General features: G+C 37.0%; 1 protein-coding gene across 4 annotated transcripts in view; it reads right to left on the minus strand.

Moving 5' to 3' along the window:
* Nucleotides 1–21,403, minus strand: part of FRK (fyn related Src family tyrosine kinase) — a 163,196-nt gene that overhangs the window by 55,253 nt on the left and 86,540 nt on the right. For all 4 annotated transcript variants that reach the window (XM_518702.8, XM_063813368.1, XM_063813369.1 and 1 more), the window contains one exon: nt 8,903–9,024. In XM_518702.8, the coding sequence (XP_518702.3) occupies nt 8,903–9,024 (122 nt within the window). The remainder of the gene's footprint in view (nt 1–8,902; nt 9,025–21,403) is intronic.

The raw sequence follows: 21,403 nt of genomic DNA on the forward strand, positions 1-21,403 counted from the left end.
TGAGTTCGTTCCACTTAGGAGAGCAGAAGCTGCCTGGTTTTCCACTAACTGCACATCTTGCCTCTCTAAAACAGGGGCACACACTCAGCATGAGTGAAAGCATCCTCCTATCTTCAACTTGACTAGCACTGATCTGATGCATAGGTCAAAATCTATTCCAGCCACTTAACAACATCTCAACCTACATTCACACTGAAGGTGTGAGAGTATCTACCCAGATTCTAAGAAATCATTGGTTGATAGACTTAGTTTATAGAGCTACTATGATTCTGCATCTCTTATGTATGTTTTGAATAGTTGAATAGGAAGTAGGAGGATGCTAACTCCAGCCACTATCTTAATCTGAAAGTACAAAATGTAAATAAAGGATCAATTTACTTCAGCTGTTAATAAAATGAAAAAATCAAGGGGGTAGAATATATCATGAATTACAAAAATATAGCAATTTCTCACATGACTTATCAACTTCCTACTTATTTATTTAATATCTGAAATTGATTATTATAAAGCAGCATCCAAAGGGTAATAATAGGCATTATTTCTTTGTTATGTTTTCCTCCAAATTGCTGAAAATATCAATACAAAAAATCTTTTTAACAAACCAAGGTAAGCAAAAGAAGAAAAGAAAATTAAGACAAGTCAATGTGAGGGGTTCACAGACAAACAAAAGAGGGAAAAAAAAGAAAACAAGCCTTGTAAAGAATATTTCTAGAAATGTTAGTTATGAATTTTCAGTAAGATAAAAGATTTCTTCATGAACCAGTGCCCTAGAGGAAAAGGTTCTTTGCCTGTGCATCTGCGTGTATATGTGTGTGTACAGATGCAAACACAGACACATGTGCACATAATAAAATGTTAATTTAACTTTATAGAGTATTTAAAACATTTGAAATATAACTTATCATTGGTAATGTTCAGAAAAGGCAGTACATACCATAACTCACAGAAAAAGTCACTTGCAATTATAGGCAATGATATTTGCAATTTAGCTGAACACAACTAAATTATGACTTTAATTAAAAGGCATTTTCTAAGATGGCACCAACATGTTTAAAATTTAATACATTTTATATGAGATACTGGAGTTATTAACATAACATTCTCTTTCTGCAGCATGTGCACTTTTTAAAAAGCAAAACATCTTTAACCAATATCAAAATGCTCCCAGAATCCATAGAAGTTTCATTGCATAATAAATTCAAGGAGCAATATTTTTTTTGTTTTTCCAGTCGTTTAATATGTGTCTCTTCTTGGGACATACATCTGTAGTTAATGGTAATAGAATTACTGACAAACACTAGTGGCCACAATGTTCGCATTAATTTTAAATGAAGAATGAATGAATGGCTCAAGGGACTGATGATGAAACTTAGAACATTTTGTGATTGGACTGAGTCACATTCGAATGACTCTGAAGATCTCAAAAGTTTGAACAGAATCATGGTAGCTGAAGGGTCTGTATAAAGTGAGTTTAGGACGAACTCTGTGCCTGGCAGAGACATAGAGGGTCATACTAACAAGTGATATGTCTTTCTGATTGTGTTTCCTCTACAAAAGTCTTATTACCTGGAAAAAACTGACCTGTCAAGGTGTGAAATTGTCTTTCTAAAATAAGTCTGAAACACAGCAGATAGGAGGATTATTTGTAATCCTACATGGCCCAGACTTCTAAGGTTTAAGGCAGTGACAATGTCCTTGATTATCTCTGCACCTTGTAGACTACAATGTAAAGAGGTGTTTGTGTGGCTACTGATTTTACAAAACTCTACTGTAAACTATGAAGATAGAGAAGAAGCATGAAATAGAAGCAATAAAAACATGTTCTTCTACTGAAGGAGTTTAAAATCTAGTTTGAGATGCATATTTTTACCTACAATGAAAAAGCCACTCAAATTTAAATGAGTCTTTTAATTTGTAAGTTCAACATGAAGGATACACACAAGGTCAACAAGAAAGGAGACACAACTTTCCTAAGGAAGCTGTTACTGTTCTCATTACTTTTTGAATTGCCTTTAGAATTAATTACAAGGTATGCAGAAATATTTACAAAGTTACAAATCCAGAGTATCATTCAAGTTAATCATCCATATTATTCAGAAAGTTGCTTTGGATAATTCTGCCTACTTCCAAGTATCAAAGCTGCCCTTAATGAACACATAATTACCCCAGCTAAGGGATATCAAATAATTATCACATAAAGTAGTATTCTTTCTAAAAAGGCAATTCTACCATTTGTGCAATACTTTGTACAATCATAGTCAATTACTTTGAAGAGCAAAACATGTATTTGGTTCTGAAAATTCTAATATGCTTATTTTTCCATTAAACTATGCCACTAGAGAGGCCTATTATATTCTCAAGAAGTGACTTCACAGTGATCATAAACTACTATTATAAAAGTCCTGCATACTCCATGGGACTGTGAGGAAATTTTATCATAGAAAGTACTCTGCTCAAAATCAGCACAAACAAGTCTCCCTGACCAAAAAAAAAAAAGGAGAATGGCTATTTGTATGTTCACTCGTATGTGTCTCAAGCACCTCTGAGATTATTTCCCTTGGTTTCTTCCCCTCTCTCTGTAAATCATCTCCTCCTTAATACCTCATTTAGCCAAAGCTACCACTATCCCCCAATCCCTCATGTCAGAGATCTGACATCCATCCTAGAATCTCATTCTCCCTTATTTTGCCCCATTTCTGATTAGTCACCAGTTCCTGTCAGTTTTATCTTCTAGATATTTGTCACCTCTATTCTTTTCTCTTTGTTCCTCATAACTCTGTCCTGGTTCAAGCTCTCCTTTATGGAGAAAGGAGACTGTGTAGAAAAGAATCCTGGGAACTCTTTCTGGATTGCAAAGCAAAGGGTTCACTAGGCCTGTCCCACTGTCACCCCATAGGGACTGCATCTGAACTCAGCTTCCCACAGCCCAAGTGATTTCCTCTTCTGAGCAAAAGAAGCTGCCATTTCCCACAGCACTTCAAGCTCATAGGTGCTGGGCTTTCCAAAGAACCTTGCAAATAACTGATAACTAAACTCAGACTGCTTAGCACCAAAGCAGTCTTTATCCCCAGTCCTTGGGCGACTCCCATACTTGCTCATAAAAGAGAAGAGCAACAGAGGGGCCCTATGCTTCTGGGGATGCCCTCTGCTAGAGTAGAGACAGTGCAGCCAGCTGAGCTTGGGATCTGTTGCTTCTGTCTGCAGAATGCTGATGGACTCTGCTCATCTTGCACCTATAATTTCAAACAGCAACTAGTGATTCCACCGTGTGTGTTCCTCTCATATCCCCCCGGACTATTGCCTACAAATCTCTCATCCATTCTCAACATCAAAGGTAACATCTAACAGACAGATTACACTAATTACTTTCTGCCTAAAACTTTGCTCTGTAGAACAAGGTCCAAATTCCTCAGTGTGATATACAAGGTCGTGAATAGTCTAGTTCCAACTTTCCTTTCCACACTTATTTTCTACCATCCCTCCTCGCCTTCATCCACTTCCCACATGCACCCACACACCTGCACTATCCTCCCGCCTTCCAATCACTCCACAAAACACCAGAAAAACTCACAACTCTGTGCATTTGTCTTTGCCAGAAATAATAATTTACACACTGCCACCTTAAAACACAAATTGATACCTTCCCTGACTCCCCTCAGAGATTTGGCCCCTGCCCTCTCTTGTCTCACAACAAAATAACTGTATTGTAATTCTTCTCTAGACTGAGTTCAGGGACTGTGCCTTGCTGGTCTTGGCTGCCTTTCACTTACTAGAGGGCCTGGCACACAGTGGGCATACTGAATGCCGTTGAAGAAATAAACAAAGGTATAAGTATATGTCAACTCCTAGATGCATCACCTTGAATATTATTGATGAGCTCTTTTGCCTTATGGCCTCAATGTAGTCACTTTTCAATTATCTTCAATATATTATTGCTTGGTGCTGAACGGGTTTCACTGACGAAAAATGTGAAAGCTCTACTACTCTGTAGGCTTTTACGTGCAGAGTTGTCTCAAGTAAAATCACAGTATTCAATGCAGAATCTCCTCTGAAAAACTCAGCTGCAGCTCAATTTTAGACCCTAAAGTGCATTTTTTTAAGTGTACTTTAAACAATAAATAATACTAATGCTTATAGAATACCAACCAGTAAATTAATATTAATGGTAATAACAATAATAGTTTCCTTTAAAGTAATTGATTGAAGTCAAGAAATAGCCAAACCAGTTGACATGCAGTTAGAATTTGGTATTTTTCATCAGAAAAACAATTCACTACCAACGACAAATAAGAGTAAGGTCACTAAAACTATCTGTCATGCATCTAATGAAGACAGATTCTCTGGCTACCACATATAATATGTAATATTCAAAAGCGCTGCTGTAATTCACAGCTAATTAGTGTCTTGCCATTATGAGAGGTGTCGTGGCCCTAACTCTCTTTTCAGATCTACTCAGACCTCACAAGAGCAGACAGCCGTGCAGGGATCACAACAACCCAATTAGCACCCACCCAACCTTGGGCTGCTACTTCTCAGCCCACTCAGCATCAATAAATCATGCACCCTCATGAAGCTCTTCTCTGACAGCTCCAAGCCATTGTTGCTCAAGGAATAAAGACAATACTTCTAAGGAAACTCATGTGGGAAAGAAAGAGATAGAAAAGGGATATTTTTTGCCTTCCTTTAGCAGCACAGCAGTCAGCAAAATTGAAGACCATCAATTCAGACTGATTAAGAAGACAACTGCACTAAGAAATAAATCTATGAGTGGTATATCTGAAGATCCTTAGCAATAATCAACAGTCCGCAATTGGGTTGTTTGTTTTAATGTGGATATATTGAAAGTCCTTTTTCTTTCCATTTTTCTCCTGTATAGCCTTCCCTCTGGCTAATAGGAAAAATTTTCTTTCAGTAGAACATAATGGTATGCATTTACTTTGTCCCCCAGTGAATACATAGCAATCAGATAATTTGTTTAAAAGACTAAATTGTTTGACTTCATTGAAAAGAAATCATAATGGTATGCTGGTCTCTAAGCAAGGCCTGCAGAGCTTCCTAAATCCATAAGCAAGCTCTAGAGTATTCACAGCACATAACAGCCAATATCCTTGTAATTTTTTTCTAAGCCTGTAAAGCTGTTTTGTTCCATAACATTCTACTTAGAGAGTATTCTGAACAGTCACTGTAGCCTGGCCATTATTCAAAGATATAATTCAGGTAATTCTACTTTAAGTTTGTTTTCCTCATGAAAATATCATTCTTTCTTTTTTTTTTTTTTTTTTTGACAGAATCTCACTCTGTCACCCAGGATGGAGTACAATGGCGTGACCTCTGCTCACTGCAATCTCCACCTCCCAGGTTCAAGCAATTCTCGTGCCTCAGCCTCCCTAGTAGCTGGAATTACAGGTGTGCACCACCATGCCCCATTAATTTTTATATTTTTAGTAGAGACAGGGTTTCGCCATGTTGGCCAGGCTAGTATTGAACTTCTGGCCCCAAGTGATCCACCCACCTCGGCCTCCCAGAGTGCTGGGATTACTTACAGGCATGAGCCACCACACCCTACCTCATTCTTCTATATTTTTAACGCTAATCTAAAAACATTTGATCTCACTTTTGACTAAATAGCTGCCACCTAATTTGATACTTATTGCCAAAGACAAATAAACAAACAGGGATGTATTTAAACAAGGAATTCTCTTATAACTCTTCTTATTAAGCATAAAGATTTCAAAAAGATTTTTCTTCCTCTGAATATATTACCATGAAAATACTCAAATATTCAACTATTTATCTGTAAGGATGTCCACTGTATCATATTTTATAGCAGCAAAATAATTAAAATGTACAAAATATACAATAAGTCAAATAAATGATGATATACCCATGCAACTTCTAAAAGTAATAGAAGAATATTAAAGGGCGTGCAAAAATGTTCACAAGATACTGCAAGACAGAAATAAGAAATATGGAGCTTGGGCCGGGTGTGGTGGTTCACGCCTGTAATCCCAGCACTTTGGGAGGCCAGGGAGGACGGATCACGAGGTCAGGAGATTGAGACCATCCAGGCTAACACGGTGAAACCCCGTCCCTACTAAAAATACAAAAATTAGCCAGATGTGGTGGCACATGCCTGTATTCCCAGCTACTGGGGAGGCTGAGGGAGGAGAATTGCTTGAACCCAGAAGGGAGAGGTTGCAGTGAGCCGACATGGCGCCACTGCACTCCAGCCTGGTCGACAGAGTGAGACTCTGTCTGAAAAAAAAAAAAAGAAAAGAAAAATGGAGCTTGGATCCATGTTATACACATACATGCATACATGCATGCACACACATATGTATATACATATGTCTGTACACATGTGTGTATATTTATCTAGATATAGATAGATTTATAGATATATACACTATTAACAAAAGTTAACCTGAAAGAGCCAGTCTTCAAGATGGATCCCAAGTGGCTAACTGGTCCTAAATTTAAAATAGAACCAAGGGTCCATTTGCTGATAGAGGTCACACACATACTCTGAGTTTCCTGAAAATCCACACCTCTTTAACTTTGGGACTTTCAGAACTTACTTGCCTTGGCCTATCATGACTCAGCTGTATCAACCAATCAGGACTCAACTTTGACAATCAATCAAGGTTCAGCTGTATTGACCACTCAGAACTAAGCAAGTTTGAATCCCTCATTTGCATAAATGAAACTGACTGGGAACCTGGGTAGTAACTTTTCTATGAAATCATAACCCTCCCTTTGTTCTCTGGAATGCATCTTTGTTTTACACAGAAGGCTGCATCTTCTGGGTCTGCAAACTTCACTGGAATAAAGTCTCTTCTTTCGAATTCCTTTTTGGAGAATTTTGTTTACAAAACATACACACACACACAAGTATTTCATTCATTATTTACAAGCTAATGTTTGATGCATAATCTCTTCTGAAAATTCATTTTCAGAACAGAATTTTTCAAAAAAAAAATTGTGTTTTCTGTGTATGGGGGTATAAGTATGTATGTATATGTATATGTGCATAAAAAATATACGTATAGGTCAAGAATTTTTAAAAATCCTGACAGGAAAAGTATTTCGATATTTAAAATGCATCTTTAGAAAGTCTTATTCTAGATTCTTCTTCTTTAAGCTGTTTGCTTATAGAAAAGCTTTTTATGTTTCTTTCATAATGAGAAAAAAACATTGCTATATGAAATATTCACTTATATCACTTGGATATACAGATGTGGACTGGTGTGAAGTCCCAGCCTGGTGGAGCATCTTTTCTGAGTGGCTAATGCCCATCCCATATCAGTCATTAGATATTTTGATTATCACCTTGGGTATAAACAACATTTAAGGTAAGTGACAGGCCAGGCATGCTGACTCACGCCTGTAATCCCAGCACTTTGGGAGGCCAAGGGCGGTGGATCACGAGGCCAGGAGATCGAGACCATCCTGGCCAACATGGTGAAATCCCGTCCCAACTGAAAATATAAAAACTAGCCAGGCATAGTGGCGCGCGCCTGTAGTCCCAGCTACTTGGTAGCCTGATGCAGGAGAATCGCTTAAACCCGGGAGGCAGAAGTTGCAGTGAGCCACTGCACTCCAGCCTAGCCATAGAGCGACACTCCGTCTCAAAAAAACAAAAAAATGGTAATTGACACATCACACACAATCACATTTCAAGAGTAACTGTCAGAACTAGCATACTCTAACCTCTTATCCATGGATTAGGTAGTAGTGAAGTTGAATCCATGTGGTTCTGGGGTACCACATTGACTCAGTGTCAGCATAGTCAGGACCTGAAGTACGGACCCTCGGCAACACCTGCCTCAAAACCACTGCCCTTGCTTCTCTCCAGCTCCAACCCATCTGCCCTGATATTTGGGACTACCAGGTGTGGAGAAGGATAATGTGTACCAAATACAGACAGCCTGGCCAGAGTTCAGGTCAGATAAAAGTTCCCAATATATGTGGAATTATGGCCTGCTTTCATGCGGCATCATGACGGCTGCCCTGATTTCCAGCTCAGTGAGTCAGGCAGACACAATGAGGCAAATGGGCATCATGTTTAATCAGCATTTATTGCAGGGCAACAGGAATAGAGGGAAGCAAAGCCTCTCCCTCCACAAGGTTCACATCTAATTGGAGAAACAGAATAATACGTATTTAAAGGGGATGATAACACAAATGACAGACCTTGACAACACAGAGAACAGAACGGGACAAGAAGAGAGAAAGCCTCATATTTAGAGATGACTTAGTGTAGGGTCTTCAAGAAAAGATATTCTGCTACCTGGCAATATACCTAAAAATATAGCTTTTTCAAAGCAAAGACATATATTTAGGTACCTGTAACTACTGAGTACATTTTCAGGTCCCCTGTGCTTCTTTTCTCCTGGGGCAGTGTAAACACGTACTTGATCCTTAAGTGAAAAACTACATTTGACCAAATTTTACATATTATGGGGTTAATCACATATATTTGCATTAAGTATTTCAATTCGTTTTATGTTTAACCAGCAAAGAGAATTGAAATGCCAGAAGAAGAAAAAAATTATATTGTAGCATGATAATTTTGACAACAGTATAGTTTTTGTTTCTTCCTTATCATTTCCCTAAAAGAATCCTAGATAATGCAAAAGTTAGAAAATGTCAGCAGATCCATGTTCTCCATTTCATATCTAGAGCATATATATTTGAAACTGTTTATAGAGACTTCTAGCCATAGACAGTATCTTTTTGGCTAATTTTTATATTACTCTTGAGTAGTTTAGTATTAATTTTGGTGCTACTGTAAAGATAAGAAATAAGGCAAATTTTAAATGATCGTGTCCATGTTCACACAGAAAGCTCATGACTGCAGACTCTCAAGCTCATATTGAATGACACAAAACAATACCCTTACCTGAAAGAGAGAATTCTCCTTTTTGGCTTTCACTTTCTCTGATTAGAAAGGAACCGGTCTTGTTTTCTGAATATAATAGTTGTTTCTCTGCATCTGATCTTCCGATTGCTCCAAAGAACCACCTAAAAAGAGAGATATGTAAATGTTAATTAACCAATTAACATTCATTTTTTAAGGAGGAAAAAGCCTGGCAAGATAGTATTCTAATATCAAAAATGTTTGGTATTCTTTAGTAAAACTATTACAGGTATAAACGGTAGCTTCTGACACTTGAGATGATTTTTCAGAATGCCTGTAACCCACACCAACATTTATTTTTTTTAACCTACAAAGCAGGAATTTGATTATGCCCACTACCACATCACTTCTCACAGCTGTGTTCTGTCTGAGAGGTCCTGAGCCTTCCCTCTATCAAAGCCAAAGCCCCAGTGTCTGCCTGCCATGTATATCTGCCATGTCCCAGGCTCTAAAATGACTCATCATCTCCATCCAACCATCCACTGCTTCCCCTAACACCTCCGAGCTGTTAGGAGGCAAATATTCCAATCAAAGGATCCATGTACTTTATGTTAAAGTACGAAGGATTAAAAATATAGTTCTCTGGATATTAGTTCCTTTCTTTTCCCACCTCCACCACTGCCCAACCCTGCCATAAGATGAGATTATTTTGCATATCTAGGAGGAATTTATTAATATAAAGGAACATTTAAGCAGTGGAGAGATTATCTGAAAAAGATACATCTGCCCAGGAAATATCCTTTTAGTAATACCTCCACTTCTTATCTTTTCCCCTCTTATCTTTACCATTCCAGAAATATAAGAGTCAGATACTGAACACACAAGTTCATGAATGCAATCATCATCAACAAGGAATTATGGATCATTAATATCAAAGCCACTGTCAAATGTATATCATGTTAGTAGAAACCAATGTGTTCTAATAAGAGGAGGCTGAGAATTCCTGCTTTTCACAAATGACCCCTCACTGTAGGGCCATAAAAATGGTCATCATCATTAAAGATTTTAGGTAAAACATTGATCTTTTCAGGTAACTTCTTTAAAAATGTAAACACTCCAAGAGAAGAAATGCAGGCTTAAGGGAAGAAATACAGGCTGGGAGAAAAAAAAAATGTGTGTGCTATCAAAATTTAACTTGAATTTGATTGACAGGTAATGGGTATCAGAGAATGTGAGTGCCCTAACAATGACACAATTGTAAGGCAGTTGGGGGAAGGAATTGAAAAGAGAGACATTAACATATAAATATTACCTTCTAACAAATGCAGGGTGTTCGTTTATCATTTCCCCAATTATCAAATTATCATTCCCCAATTAATGTACCTGACAGGTACATTAACTGTATCTGTCAGGATATGCCAGGTCATCTTGGAGTAATGAACAACTCCAAAAATCTCAGTGGTTTAAGACAACTGGTTTCACTCAGCTCCAGGTCTATTAAGGTACTCAAGGTCATCTGGAGCTCTGCTCGATGTCAGTCTCACTCAGGGAGTTTCTATCTCCATGCTTCCATGATTGCTGAGCCAGGATTGGAAAATGTGGCGAATCGCAGGCTGGTTCCTAGAGCTTCTATTTAAAGATTCTACTCAGGAATGAACCCACTGGCAGTAAGTTTTATAGTCATGTCTAAATGAAAAGAGAGTAGAAACAGCCAATCCCACCATTTCCCAGAAGGTAGAAAATTGGAAACATCTGGTAGACTACACTAATGACTGCTGCATTGAGTCAGTATCAGGAGCAAATTGATGTCCATGGACTATTGTTTATGTAACTGAAACCATGGAAGTCATGGAAACCTTCCAAAGTGGCCATGTAATGAATTCACAGAAAAACAGAAATGCATGTTTTTGATTACTGCAGAAACAAGTCAATAGAATACTTGAACACAGTAAAAAACTGAGACCTAAATATACAAATTAGTGATGAAAGAATGGATGATTCAATAAATAACACTGTTATCATTAATAATCCATATGGGAAAAAAACTGATGCTACCAACAGCATACATAATAATTTCACATAGATTAAAGGCCTACTGTAAAAGGCAAACTTCAAAACTTCCTGAGGACATTGGACTAGGGAAGTTTTCTTTAGCAAGACAAAAACAAAAAGACATACAAACCTTAGGGAAAAGATTGATAATATTTATTACATCACAGTTAAAATCTTCTACACCAACAAGGTCACCATGAAATAAAATTTGAATATAAGCCAAAAACCTGGAAAAAATATTTGCAAAGTATATAACCCAAAATAGGATTAGTATTCACATTATGTTGAGACCTATAATCGATAAGAGAAAGACAACACAGTAGAAAAATTGGCATAGGATATAATGATGCCTGGATATAATTGGGCAGTTCACATAAAAAGAAACCCCAAATAATTAATAAAAATGACAGGAACATGGCCTCTACATGTGCTGGTATTAGGAATATTACATATAAAACCACAATGAAATACTATTTTATACTTTCACATTACAATTTAAAATGCTAACATTATTAGGTATTGAGGAAAATGTGAAATGAGCTTTTATACAGTACTAGTGGTAGTACGATTTGGTACAACTAATTTAAGAGCAATTTGGCACTATCTGGTAAAGCTGAATATTTGTGTACTACTCAATTTCACTTCTAGACTACATGCTGTATGAGCTCAAGAAGATACACTACAAGAACATCCACTAAAGAATCCTGGCATTGAAAATTTGGAAACAACCTAAATGTCCATCACAGGAGAAAAGATAAACAAACAGTTGTAGATATAAAATGAAATACTATGTAGAAATTAAAACAATAACTGGGCATGGTGGTATGCACCTATAGTCACAGGAACTCAGGAGACTGAGGCAGGAGGATCACTTGAGCCCAGGAGTTCAAGGCTGTAGTGCACTATGATCGCACCTGTGAATAGCCACTGCACTTCAGCCTGGGTGACATAGAAAGATTCCATCTCTCATAAAATAAATTAAATTTTTAAAAATAAATTGTTCAAGGATTAGAGTAAGTTAAAGAATGAAAAGAATGATATATACCATTGTAGTAGCATTTGTATAAAGTTTAAGAAAACACGTTAGAAAACTGTACATAATTTTTATGAATACATGCATGTTTAGTGAAAGCTAATAAAGTACTCAAGCATTCTTTTAACTCTATTTCCAGAACTGGCAATACTTTTTCACAGAAATATTTCAAGCAAAGAAGCAATATGGATGAAATATCTTTTTTTTTTTTTTTTTTTTACTTTAAGTTTTAGGGTACATGTGCACATTGTGCAGGTTAGTTACATATGTATACATGTGCCATGCTGGTGCGCTGCACCCACTAACTCATCATCTAGCATTAGGTATATCTCCCAATGCTATCCCTCCCCTCTCCCCCCTCCCCACCACAGCCCCAGAGTGTGATATTCCCCTTCCTGTGTCCATGTGATCTCATTGTTCAATTCCCACCTATGAGTGAGAATATGCGGTGTTTGGTTTTTTGTTCTTGCGATAGTTTACTGAGAATGATGGTTTCCAGTTTCATCCATGTCCCTACAAAGGACATGAACTCATCTTTTTTTATGGCTGCATAGTATTCCATGGTGTATATGTGCCACATTTTCTTAATCCAGTCTATCATTGTTGGACATTTGGGTTGGTTCCAAGACTTTGCTATTGTGAATAATGCCGCAATAAACATACGTGTGCATGTGTCTTTATAGCAGCATGATTTATAGTCATTTGGGTATATACCCAGTAATGGGATGGCTGGGTCAAATGGTATTTCTAGTTCTAGATCCCTGAGGAATCACCACACTGACTTCCACAATGGTTGAACTAGTTTACAGTCCCACCAACAGTGTAAAAGTGTTCCTATTTCTCCACATCCTCTCCAGCACCTGTTGTTTCCTGACTTTTTAATGATTGCCATTCTAACTGGTGTGAGATGATATCTCATAGTGGTTTTGATTTGCATTTCTCTGATGGCCAGTGATGATGAGCATTTTTTCATGTGTTTTTTGGCTGCATAAATGTCTTCTTTTGAGAAGTGTCTGTTCATGTCCCTCGCCCACTTTTTGATGGGGTTGTTTGTTTTTTTCTTGTAAATTTGTTTGAGTTCATTGTAGATTCTGGATATTAGCCCTTTGTCAGATGAGTAGGTTGTGAAAATTTTCTCCCATGTTGTAGGTTGCCTATTCACTCTGATGGTAGTTTCTTTTGCTGTGCAGAAGCTCTTTAGTTTAATTAGATCCCATTTGTCAATTTTGGCTTTTGTTGCCATTGCTTTTGGTGTTTTGGACATGAAGTCCTTGCCCACGCCTATGTCCTGAATGGTAATGCCTAGGTTTTCTTCTAGGGTTTTTATGGTTTTAGGTCTAACGTTTAAATCTTTAATCCATCTTGAATTGATTTTTGTATAAGGTGTAAGGAAGGGATCCAGTTTCAGCTTTCTACATATGGCTAGCCAGTTTTCCCAGCACCATTTATTAAACAGGGAATCCTTTCCCCATTGCTTGTTTTTCTCAGGTTTGTCAAAGATCAGATAGTTGTAGATATGTGGCATTATTTCTGAGGGCTCTGTTCTGTTCCATTGATCTATATCTCTGTTTTGGTACCAGTACCATGCTGTTTATGACAAACCCACAGCCAATATCATACTGAATGGGCAAAAACTGGAAGCATTCCCTTTGAAAACTGGCACAAGACAGGGATGCCCTCTCTCACCGCTCCTATTCAACATAGTGTTGGAAGTTCTGGCCAGGGCAATTAGGCAGGAGAAGGAAATAAAAGGTATTCAATTAGGAAAAGAGGAAGTCAAATTGTCCCTGTTTGCAGACGACATGATTGTTTATCTAGAAAACCCCATCGTCTCAGCCCAAAATCTCCTTAAGCTGATAAGCAACTTCAGCAAAGTCTCAGGATACAAAATCAATGTGCACAAATCACAAGCATTCCTATACACCAACAACAGACAAACAGAGAGCCAAATCATGAGTGAACTCCCATTCACAATTGCTTCAAAGAGAATAAAATACCTAGGAATCCAACTTACAGGGATGTGAAGGACCTCTTCAAGGAGAACTACAAACCACTGCTCAAGGAAATAAAAGAGGATACAAACAAATGGAAGAACATTCCATGCTCATGGGTAGGAAGAATCAATATCGTGAAAATGGCCATACTGCCCAAGGTAATTTACAGATTCAATGCCATCCCCATCAAGCTACCAATGACTTTCTTCACAGAATTGGAAAAAACTACTTTAAAGTTCATATGGAACCAAAAAAGAGCCCGCATCGCCAAGTCAATCCTAAGCCAAAAGAACAAAGCTGGAGGCATCACACTACCTGACTTCAAACTATACTACAAGGCTACAGTAACCAAAACTGCATGGATGAAATATCTTAATCAACTCAATGCATTTTCCTGATTCAAAGTGCATTGATTATGCATCAACACTAAAATGTTTAAGCAACATATTCATCTAAATATCTCTTTCATTAGTTCATTGCTCTCCATCTTTGCTAGCTCATAGACTGAAAGGCATGAACACTCTCCAGTGAGTTATTGGGACAAACCCTTCAATGGACACTACTCACTCATGCTTGCTCTCCAGTCTTTTCAAATAATGTTTTATGAGCACTCTCACATGCTCTTAGTTTACAGATGAGGAAACTCAGGCCCAGGGAAGTTTATTAACTTGAGACCGCATGGAGAGGTGATGGTTGAGTCTGAAATTGAGCCAAACTTCTATTTTGCACGCCACAGTACCTTGAAGTGTAATGTGAAGAGGATGGGTTGGGAACACTCAGATAAAATATGAACCATTATTTTTGCACCAGGCAAAGGGAATTTAGGATAAAGAACACCATGTATTTTGGTCCTCATTTCTTATTTTAAACTAGTAAAATTTGAGCATTTTAACAGTGTCTTAGATAAGAAATAATACACCAAAGCGGTTTTTGTCCCATATAATTGGTTTCTACCTTCAGGTTGTAAAGCTGAATTAGTATATAAAGTATCATACTCCAAAGATCACTCAGAATGGCATTGTCCTATTAATACACTATAATGTTTCTAATCTTCAACCATCCAGGCAATTTAATGGTTTCAATAACTTTCTAGAGGTGACAGTAATGCATATATGTTCAGAAACATAATACAGCATTTGAAAGTTGGGGCACATAAATTTTAATGCATGTATTTAGAAAATATATAATTTACTTCTAAGTATGTTTTTATTTGAAAAAAATGAAGGGATGATGGTGCAAAAATAAAAATAAAAGGTTTAAACAAAATATAAATATGTAAGCCTTTACAAGAATTACAATGTATCTAGCAGATTAAGTTCTCCAGAATTATTATTATGTCTCCTATATATCATTCTCAAAACTAAATACTCCATTACATAAGTTTTATGTACATATGTTACATTTGTATTTTGGCTAATCAAGTCTATAAATGATGTGTTTCCTCTGTCCAATATATATATAAGCAGGCAGTTTTTATAAATCAAATGGTTAAAGATAAAGCAATTTTACTACATTTGTAGAAAAACCCTATAGCAAATTTTTTTAATCCTCCTTTGTTTCAACAATTTTGGACTTTTGTATAATAGATTGGTACAATTACTTTACAAGGCAAATCACACTAGAATTGAATCCATAGTAACAATGAAATAAATATAATATTTGACTGAATGCATCAATTCACTTAATTCCTAGAATTTTACTTAGCTGAGCTCTGATCAGGAAGTGAAGAATATAAGTTTAAAAATGTTTTCTGCATGTAGTGGCATTTATAACATCGTCCTTCATACTCAAAGGTGATGCAATTGCTGTGGACTGCAGTCTCTAGGGCAAGTGCTGCTGTGGAGACTGATGGATAAACAATAGCTTGTTCTACCCTTTGCATGTATGAAAACTGTTTCTTAATTTGAGGTTTGAACCATTGGCAGGACTGTCATTCTGGTCAAGTCTGCCTTTTAGAGCCTCTGCTGGCCCCATTCTGGAAGGGCACACACTCCAGGCCCGGATGTCCACCACAGCCATTTTCAGCTCTCTCTTTAAGCTACAGTTCTTACGTGCAGTAGACAGAGAGTGCTGAGAAGGGATCAAGATATCCTAGGAGTATAAAGCATCACAAGAGAGTCATACGGATCAGTGATCCTCCAAGTGTGGTCCCTAGATCAGGAGCATCGCATCACATGAAAACTTGTGTTAAAAGAAAAACCTTAGACAAATCAAATGTAACAGAGTTTAATTGAGCAAAGAATGATTCACAAATTAGGCAGCCTCCCAAGCCAGAGTATGCTCAGAGAGTCCAGTGCAGCCACTTGGTGGAAGATTTATGGACAGCAAAAGGAAAGTGACTAACAAAAAAAAAACAGAAGTGAGAGACAGAAACAGCCGGACTGGTTACAGCTTGATGTTTGCCTTATTTTGAACAAGGTTTGAAGAGTTGGCCCCCTTTGATTGGCCAAACTCAGTGATTGGCACAAGAGTAGGTTACTGTCTGTTCATACATCCAGTAAGGTTATAGTTTACTATGCACGGAGAAACCTTTAAGCTGAACTTAAAATATGCAAGGAGACAGCTTTAGGCTAATACTTGTTAGAAATGGAAATTCTTGGGTTTCACTTCATACCCACCAAATCATAAACTCTGGGGGTGGGCCCAACAATCTGGGGTTTATTAAGTCCCCCAGCTGAATCTAATGCACATTAAAGTTTGAGAACTACTGATGTATAAAAATAGTAAACCAATTAGAAATTTGTACAAGGCAGCTGAGAATGTTTGAGTTTGGCACTTACATGCAAAAAGTATCCAGTAAAATAATACCACAACTACTCATACACACACAGTTTATTGATATTTTAAAAAATAATCTTTATTGACATACCATGCCATGAAAGATATCTTTATTAACAATAACCAAGTAGAAGATTAAACTCATGATATGAAAAGAAATCCTGGAAGAAACAAATGCTTCAATTTGATAAAAACAAACAAAAAATATAATTTCTGTTTTAGATGAAAAGAGTATGTAATTTAAGTCTATAATTATGTAAATTATCAAGTGTCTACTGTATGTGAATTCTGTAACATTAACACAGAAAGATCTGCAGGACATTGTTGTATAAAAAAGGGTAAATTACAAATATTAGGAGTGTTATAGGTTTATTTATATTTTAAAAAATCAACAAACTGGCCGGGCATGGTGGCTCACTCCCATAATCCCAGCACTTTGGGAGGCCAAGGTGGGTGGATCACAAGGTCAGGAGATCAAGACCTCCTGGCTAACATGGTGAAACCCCATCTCTACTAAAAATACAAAAATAGCCAGGCGTAGTGGGCACCTGCAGTCCCAGCTACTCGGGAGGCTGAGGCAGGAGAATCGCTTGAACCAAGGAGGCGGAGGTTGCAGTGAGCCAAGATCGCGCCATTGCCTGGGCAACAGAGCGAGACTCTGTCTCGAAAAAAAAAAAAAAAATTCACAAACTAAAAATTATATGTGCTTACTTTCCTGGAGATTAGTGAGAGAGTATGAAAGTAATGACAGAGGAGTTTCACTTTTTACTATGCATTCTTCTCTATAATTTGGATGTTTATAATAACATGTAGTTGTAGATTACTTTAAAATGTATTTAAATATAAAAAATTAAAAGAGGTCAATCAGGAACATGCTACAAAAATTTACATGTTGTAAAGGTCTGGACTAGAAACTTTGGCACTTAGAATTGATAGATACAGGAAAAATCCCAAAGGAATATGAAACAAGTGATTATGAATGAGCAGCGAAACAGATGGAAGAGACGATGTGACACCAGGATTTCAAATCTGAATGACTAAAGGACAATATGTCCTGCAACATGTTAGAAGGCAGAGTATAATAACAGTTAAGAGTGACAGCATCTCATTAGGAAGTTATTTAACCTCTCTATGCCTCAATCTCCTCATTTGTAAGTGAGAATAATAATAATTTCCTTATAGCCTTGTTTCAAGATTAAGAAGAATGCTGCATGTAAAGTGCTTTATGTCTCGACACATTCATGCTTAATAAATAGTAGAGATTTTAAGATAATTAATTGAAGGCAGATATTATCAATTTTGTTTTAGGCATGTTGGATTTGAGGTCATGCTGGGACACGAGTGAATATGTGAGCATGACCTTCTTTCTTTGTTTGTATTAACAGTTTCATCCCAAGTGACTCTTCTGTCCTGCCTGCTGTTCTTGACTAGGACATGCTGCCACCAGGTGGCAGTAGGCCATTTTACTAATCCAAAAAGGAAAGGAGAGCCGTCCTGTGATTAACTGGACATGCTTTATTTTATGAAAAAGGCAGTGAGCCTTAAAATAAAAAAAATTGCAGTATAAATGAATATCAACATTTACATAAGATAAATATCTTAAATATTGATCAAAATTTAGGGAAATCAACATGTAAATAGATGTGTTACCTCAATTAAGGTTTTGTCATTTCATCTAATAGAATCTCATTGTGCCTCACTGACGTGTACAAACTAGGTTCCTAGGTAACTCATAATTCTTTTCACATGAAGATAATTGTCTCTTACACTTTTTAAAGAGAAAACTCACGCCCAGCAACTGATGGCTAGGATTTACAAAAGTTAACATATGACTTCTTTTTATAATGTCTCCTTAAGACCAAGGCAGTCAGCCTTCAAGTACTATAGACAGATCCTAAAAAAATAAACTCTTAAGACTAGTTCCAGGAAAAAAAAAAAAACATCCTTCCAGAAAATGCAGAAAGGAAACTGGGTCGATCAACTTGGCCAAACCAATCGTGGGGAAAGTAAGCTAAGATGATTTCCCTGTGGGAGCTCAGGGTTAGCAGTGTCTTTCATGTTTTCATCACAGTTACACATGTTATAATGGGTAAAACCACCTATTGTCCTCATGAATGTGACTTGGCAGGCATCGCTGTCACCCACATTGGCAAAACACCTTCAATTTGCAGGGCACACTCATAACTACATTTAGTCATTTATGGTATCTAAATGAAAGGCTTGATTCATGCCCCTTGAACTATTATGGTTCTGTATGACTCACCTGCATCTACCTGTGTTTCCACAACACTATCAAGAAAATCTCTGTGAGAGTTCTTCCTGTCAAGGTAATTATTTCCCTCTCTTTCCACAAAACCTTCTTCGGCTCAGTATCCCCTTAGTTCCCAGGAAGTTAGCCCTGCTACTCTTTCCCACTCACATGGAATGATAAGGACAAAGAAAAAAAATAAGGCTCACAATTATTTTGTTATTCATTCCTTCCTCTCCATTTCCCTCACCATAACCCTTGTCTAATTCAACATCGCCTCTTGGATTATGGAAATATTTTACTGCCTGTTCTCTTTAACATTAACAATTTATATTTACTGATCACATAAAAGGAGGCAGGCACTGTTGCTACAAGCTTTACATGGATTTATCTCAGACTCTCCCCCTCGCTCACACCACCACCACTAGATTTATCATCTCCCCACATACACATAAATAAGGGGTATTTTGCTTATAGAGTAAAACCTCTATTAACCTGGAAATTCAGGCCTTCCACCATCTGGACACAAGCCACTTCTTCAACTTTATCCTCCCTATATCAGCTCTCTGTTCTAGCTAAATTCACACTCCTATCACTACTTATACTGGCAATACTAAAACTTGACTGCTCAGAATTCCTACAGTATTCAGTGACTACTCCTCTGTTTTGATATGTAGCATACAAAAGCTAGTGATGCATTTTAAATTCTTTTTTAGATTATTCTTTGTGTACACTTGAAGCTACAGACCTCCCCAGCATAAGGACAGAGTCTGATAACTTCACATATCTGTGGCATGAAGCACTGGCCTCATGCCCTGTGGAGCTGTTAAATAAATACTTGTTGATGAAACATTAATACATTGTACTTCCATGTGGGCATTTTATATAGTCTTCTGGTTTATACTGAACATTGAACTTTAGATAATGCCTGTGTTTTTGTGTAATCTTTTATTTGAGCTTGCCACATAGCTTGCAGTATAAAGTGTTTATGGGAGAAGGCTTATCTGCTATGGACCAGTTGCAGCACAGTTTCTAATGTTAATTGGCCTTAGACCACAGATTTCAATCTGACCTCTCTCTTTTCCCCCAAAGAGAACACTTTCATGTGAATGTAAAGATCAAAAATTAAATTGATTTTTCTGTCCTTTAAAACACAAGCATATCAGGGCTGTACACATGTAAAAAATTTGTGAAAAAGTGACAATGTCAAATTAAGTATCAGAGGTAGGACTTGCAGTCACATAGAAATCCTTTGCTTGGGTCATTTGATAAAGCTTTTTTGTTGCTGTTATTCACCTTTATAGTCATCATAAATGGGAAATTTTGAAGGAATTTCTTTAGAGGGGAAGTCAGGTGAACTCATTTGTGCTTTCTTCACTGGGGGAGGCGACTATTTATAAAAGAATCTTGTTATAGTCTGAATCCACTTCCCTGAGTCTGGTAATCAAAAGTATGCAATTCCTCACAAGAAGTTTACAAAGAATACAACAAAGTTCATATAAATATTCAATCTCAGGGCACTTTTTTTGTTTCAAAACTATCCTCTATTTGGGGAAGAGGAAAAGACAGGTAATATTGATTTCTCTTTTAAAATAAAAAACAAAATGTGTGCCTATATAATGACATTTCCAATCATCAAGCCTGAAATAAAAATGTAAATTTTAACGCATCTGCTTTGATTTTGTACAACATTTGTGACAATGTTTGTCCCAGAAACTAGAAGAATATGGATGGGTTAGAGTTGAAAGCTTTAATCATTAATTTCTATCTTTGTCACATCCAAAGAAAGTAAATGCAATTGATCTTATGATGCCTAGGAAAATGCCTTATTTTATAAAATACCACAAATGTTCATTCCTATTCTCTATACGAATAAGCTTTGGGGCAGTACTATACTTCTTACATGGGACACTATATGGTTATACAGGACACTAATTTCAGAAATGACAGTCCCAAAGACCAAAGACCAAACTCAAGTCCCAACTCAAATACCAAATTTGAGTTTAGTCAGCTAGTAGTCATTGTGTGTAAACCATTCAAGAAGGATCAATAATGTCAAGTGCAGCCTGCTCTGTATTCCCTGGATCCAGGTTTCTCTTCCAAAAAGTAAAAAAGAGGGAGCATCTTTCTTCCCTTTTCCTATACTAGAGGTGATATTCAAAATATTTTATGACTGATATAGCACACACACACACCATCAGAAAAGACACCAGCAAAACTGGAGGCTTATGTCTAAGCTTCAGCCCTGGGGCTTATCATTTTAACACTCAGTGATGCACTATGATGTCACTGAGATTCATTAAATCTCTTATCTCAAATAAAATATTGTAAACATCTTGAAGGTATCTTAACCTCATTACCTACAAGGTACTAATCATATCATTTTCTATGTGCTGAAATACATTAGAAACATTAATTTTATACTAACAATATGGAGA

This window comes from Pan troglodytes, chromosome 5 (assembly GCF_028858775.2).
Source record: "Pan troglodytes isolate AG18354 chromosome 5, NHGRI_mPanTro3-v2.0_pri, whole genome shotgun sequence".
Lineage (NCBI taxonomy): Eukaryota > Metazoa > Chordata > Mammalia > Primates > Hominidae > Pan > Pan troglodytes.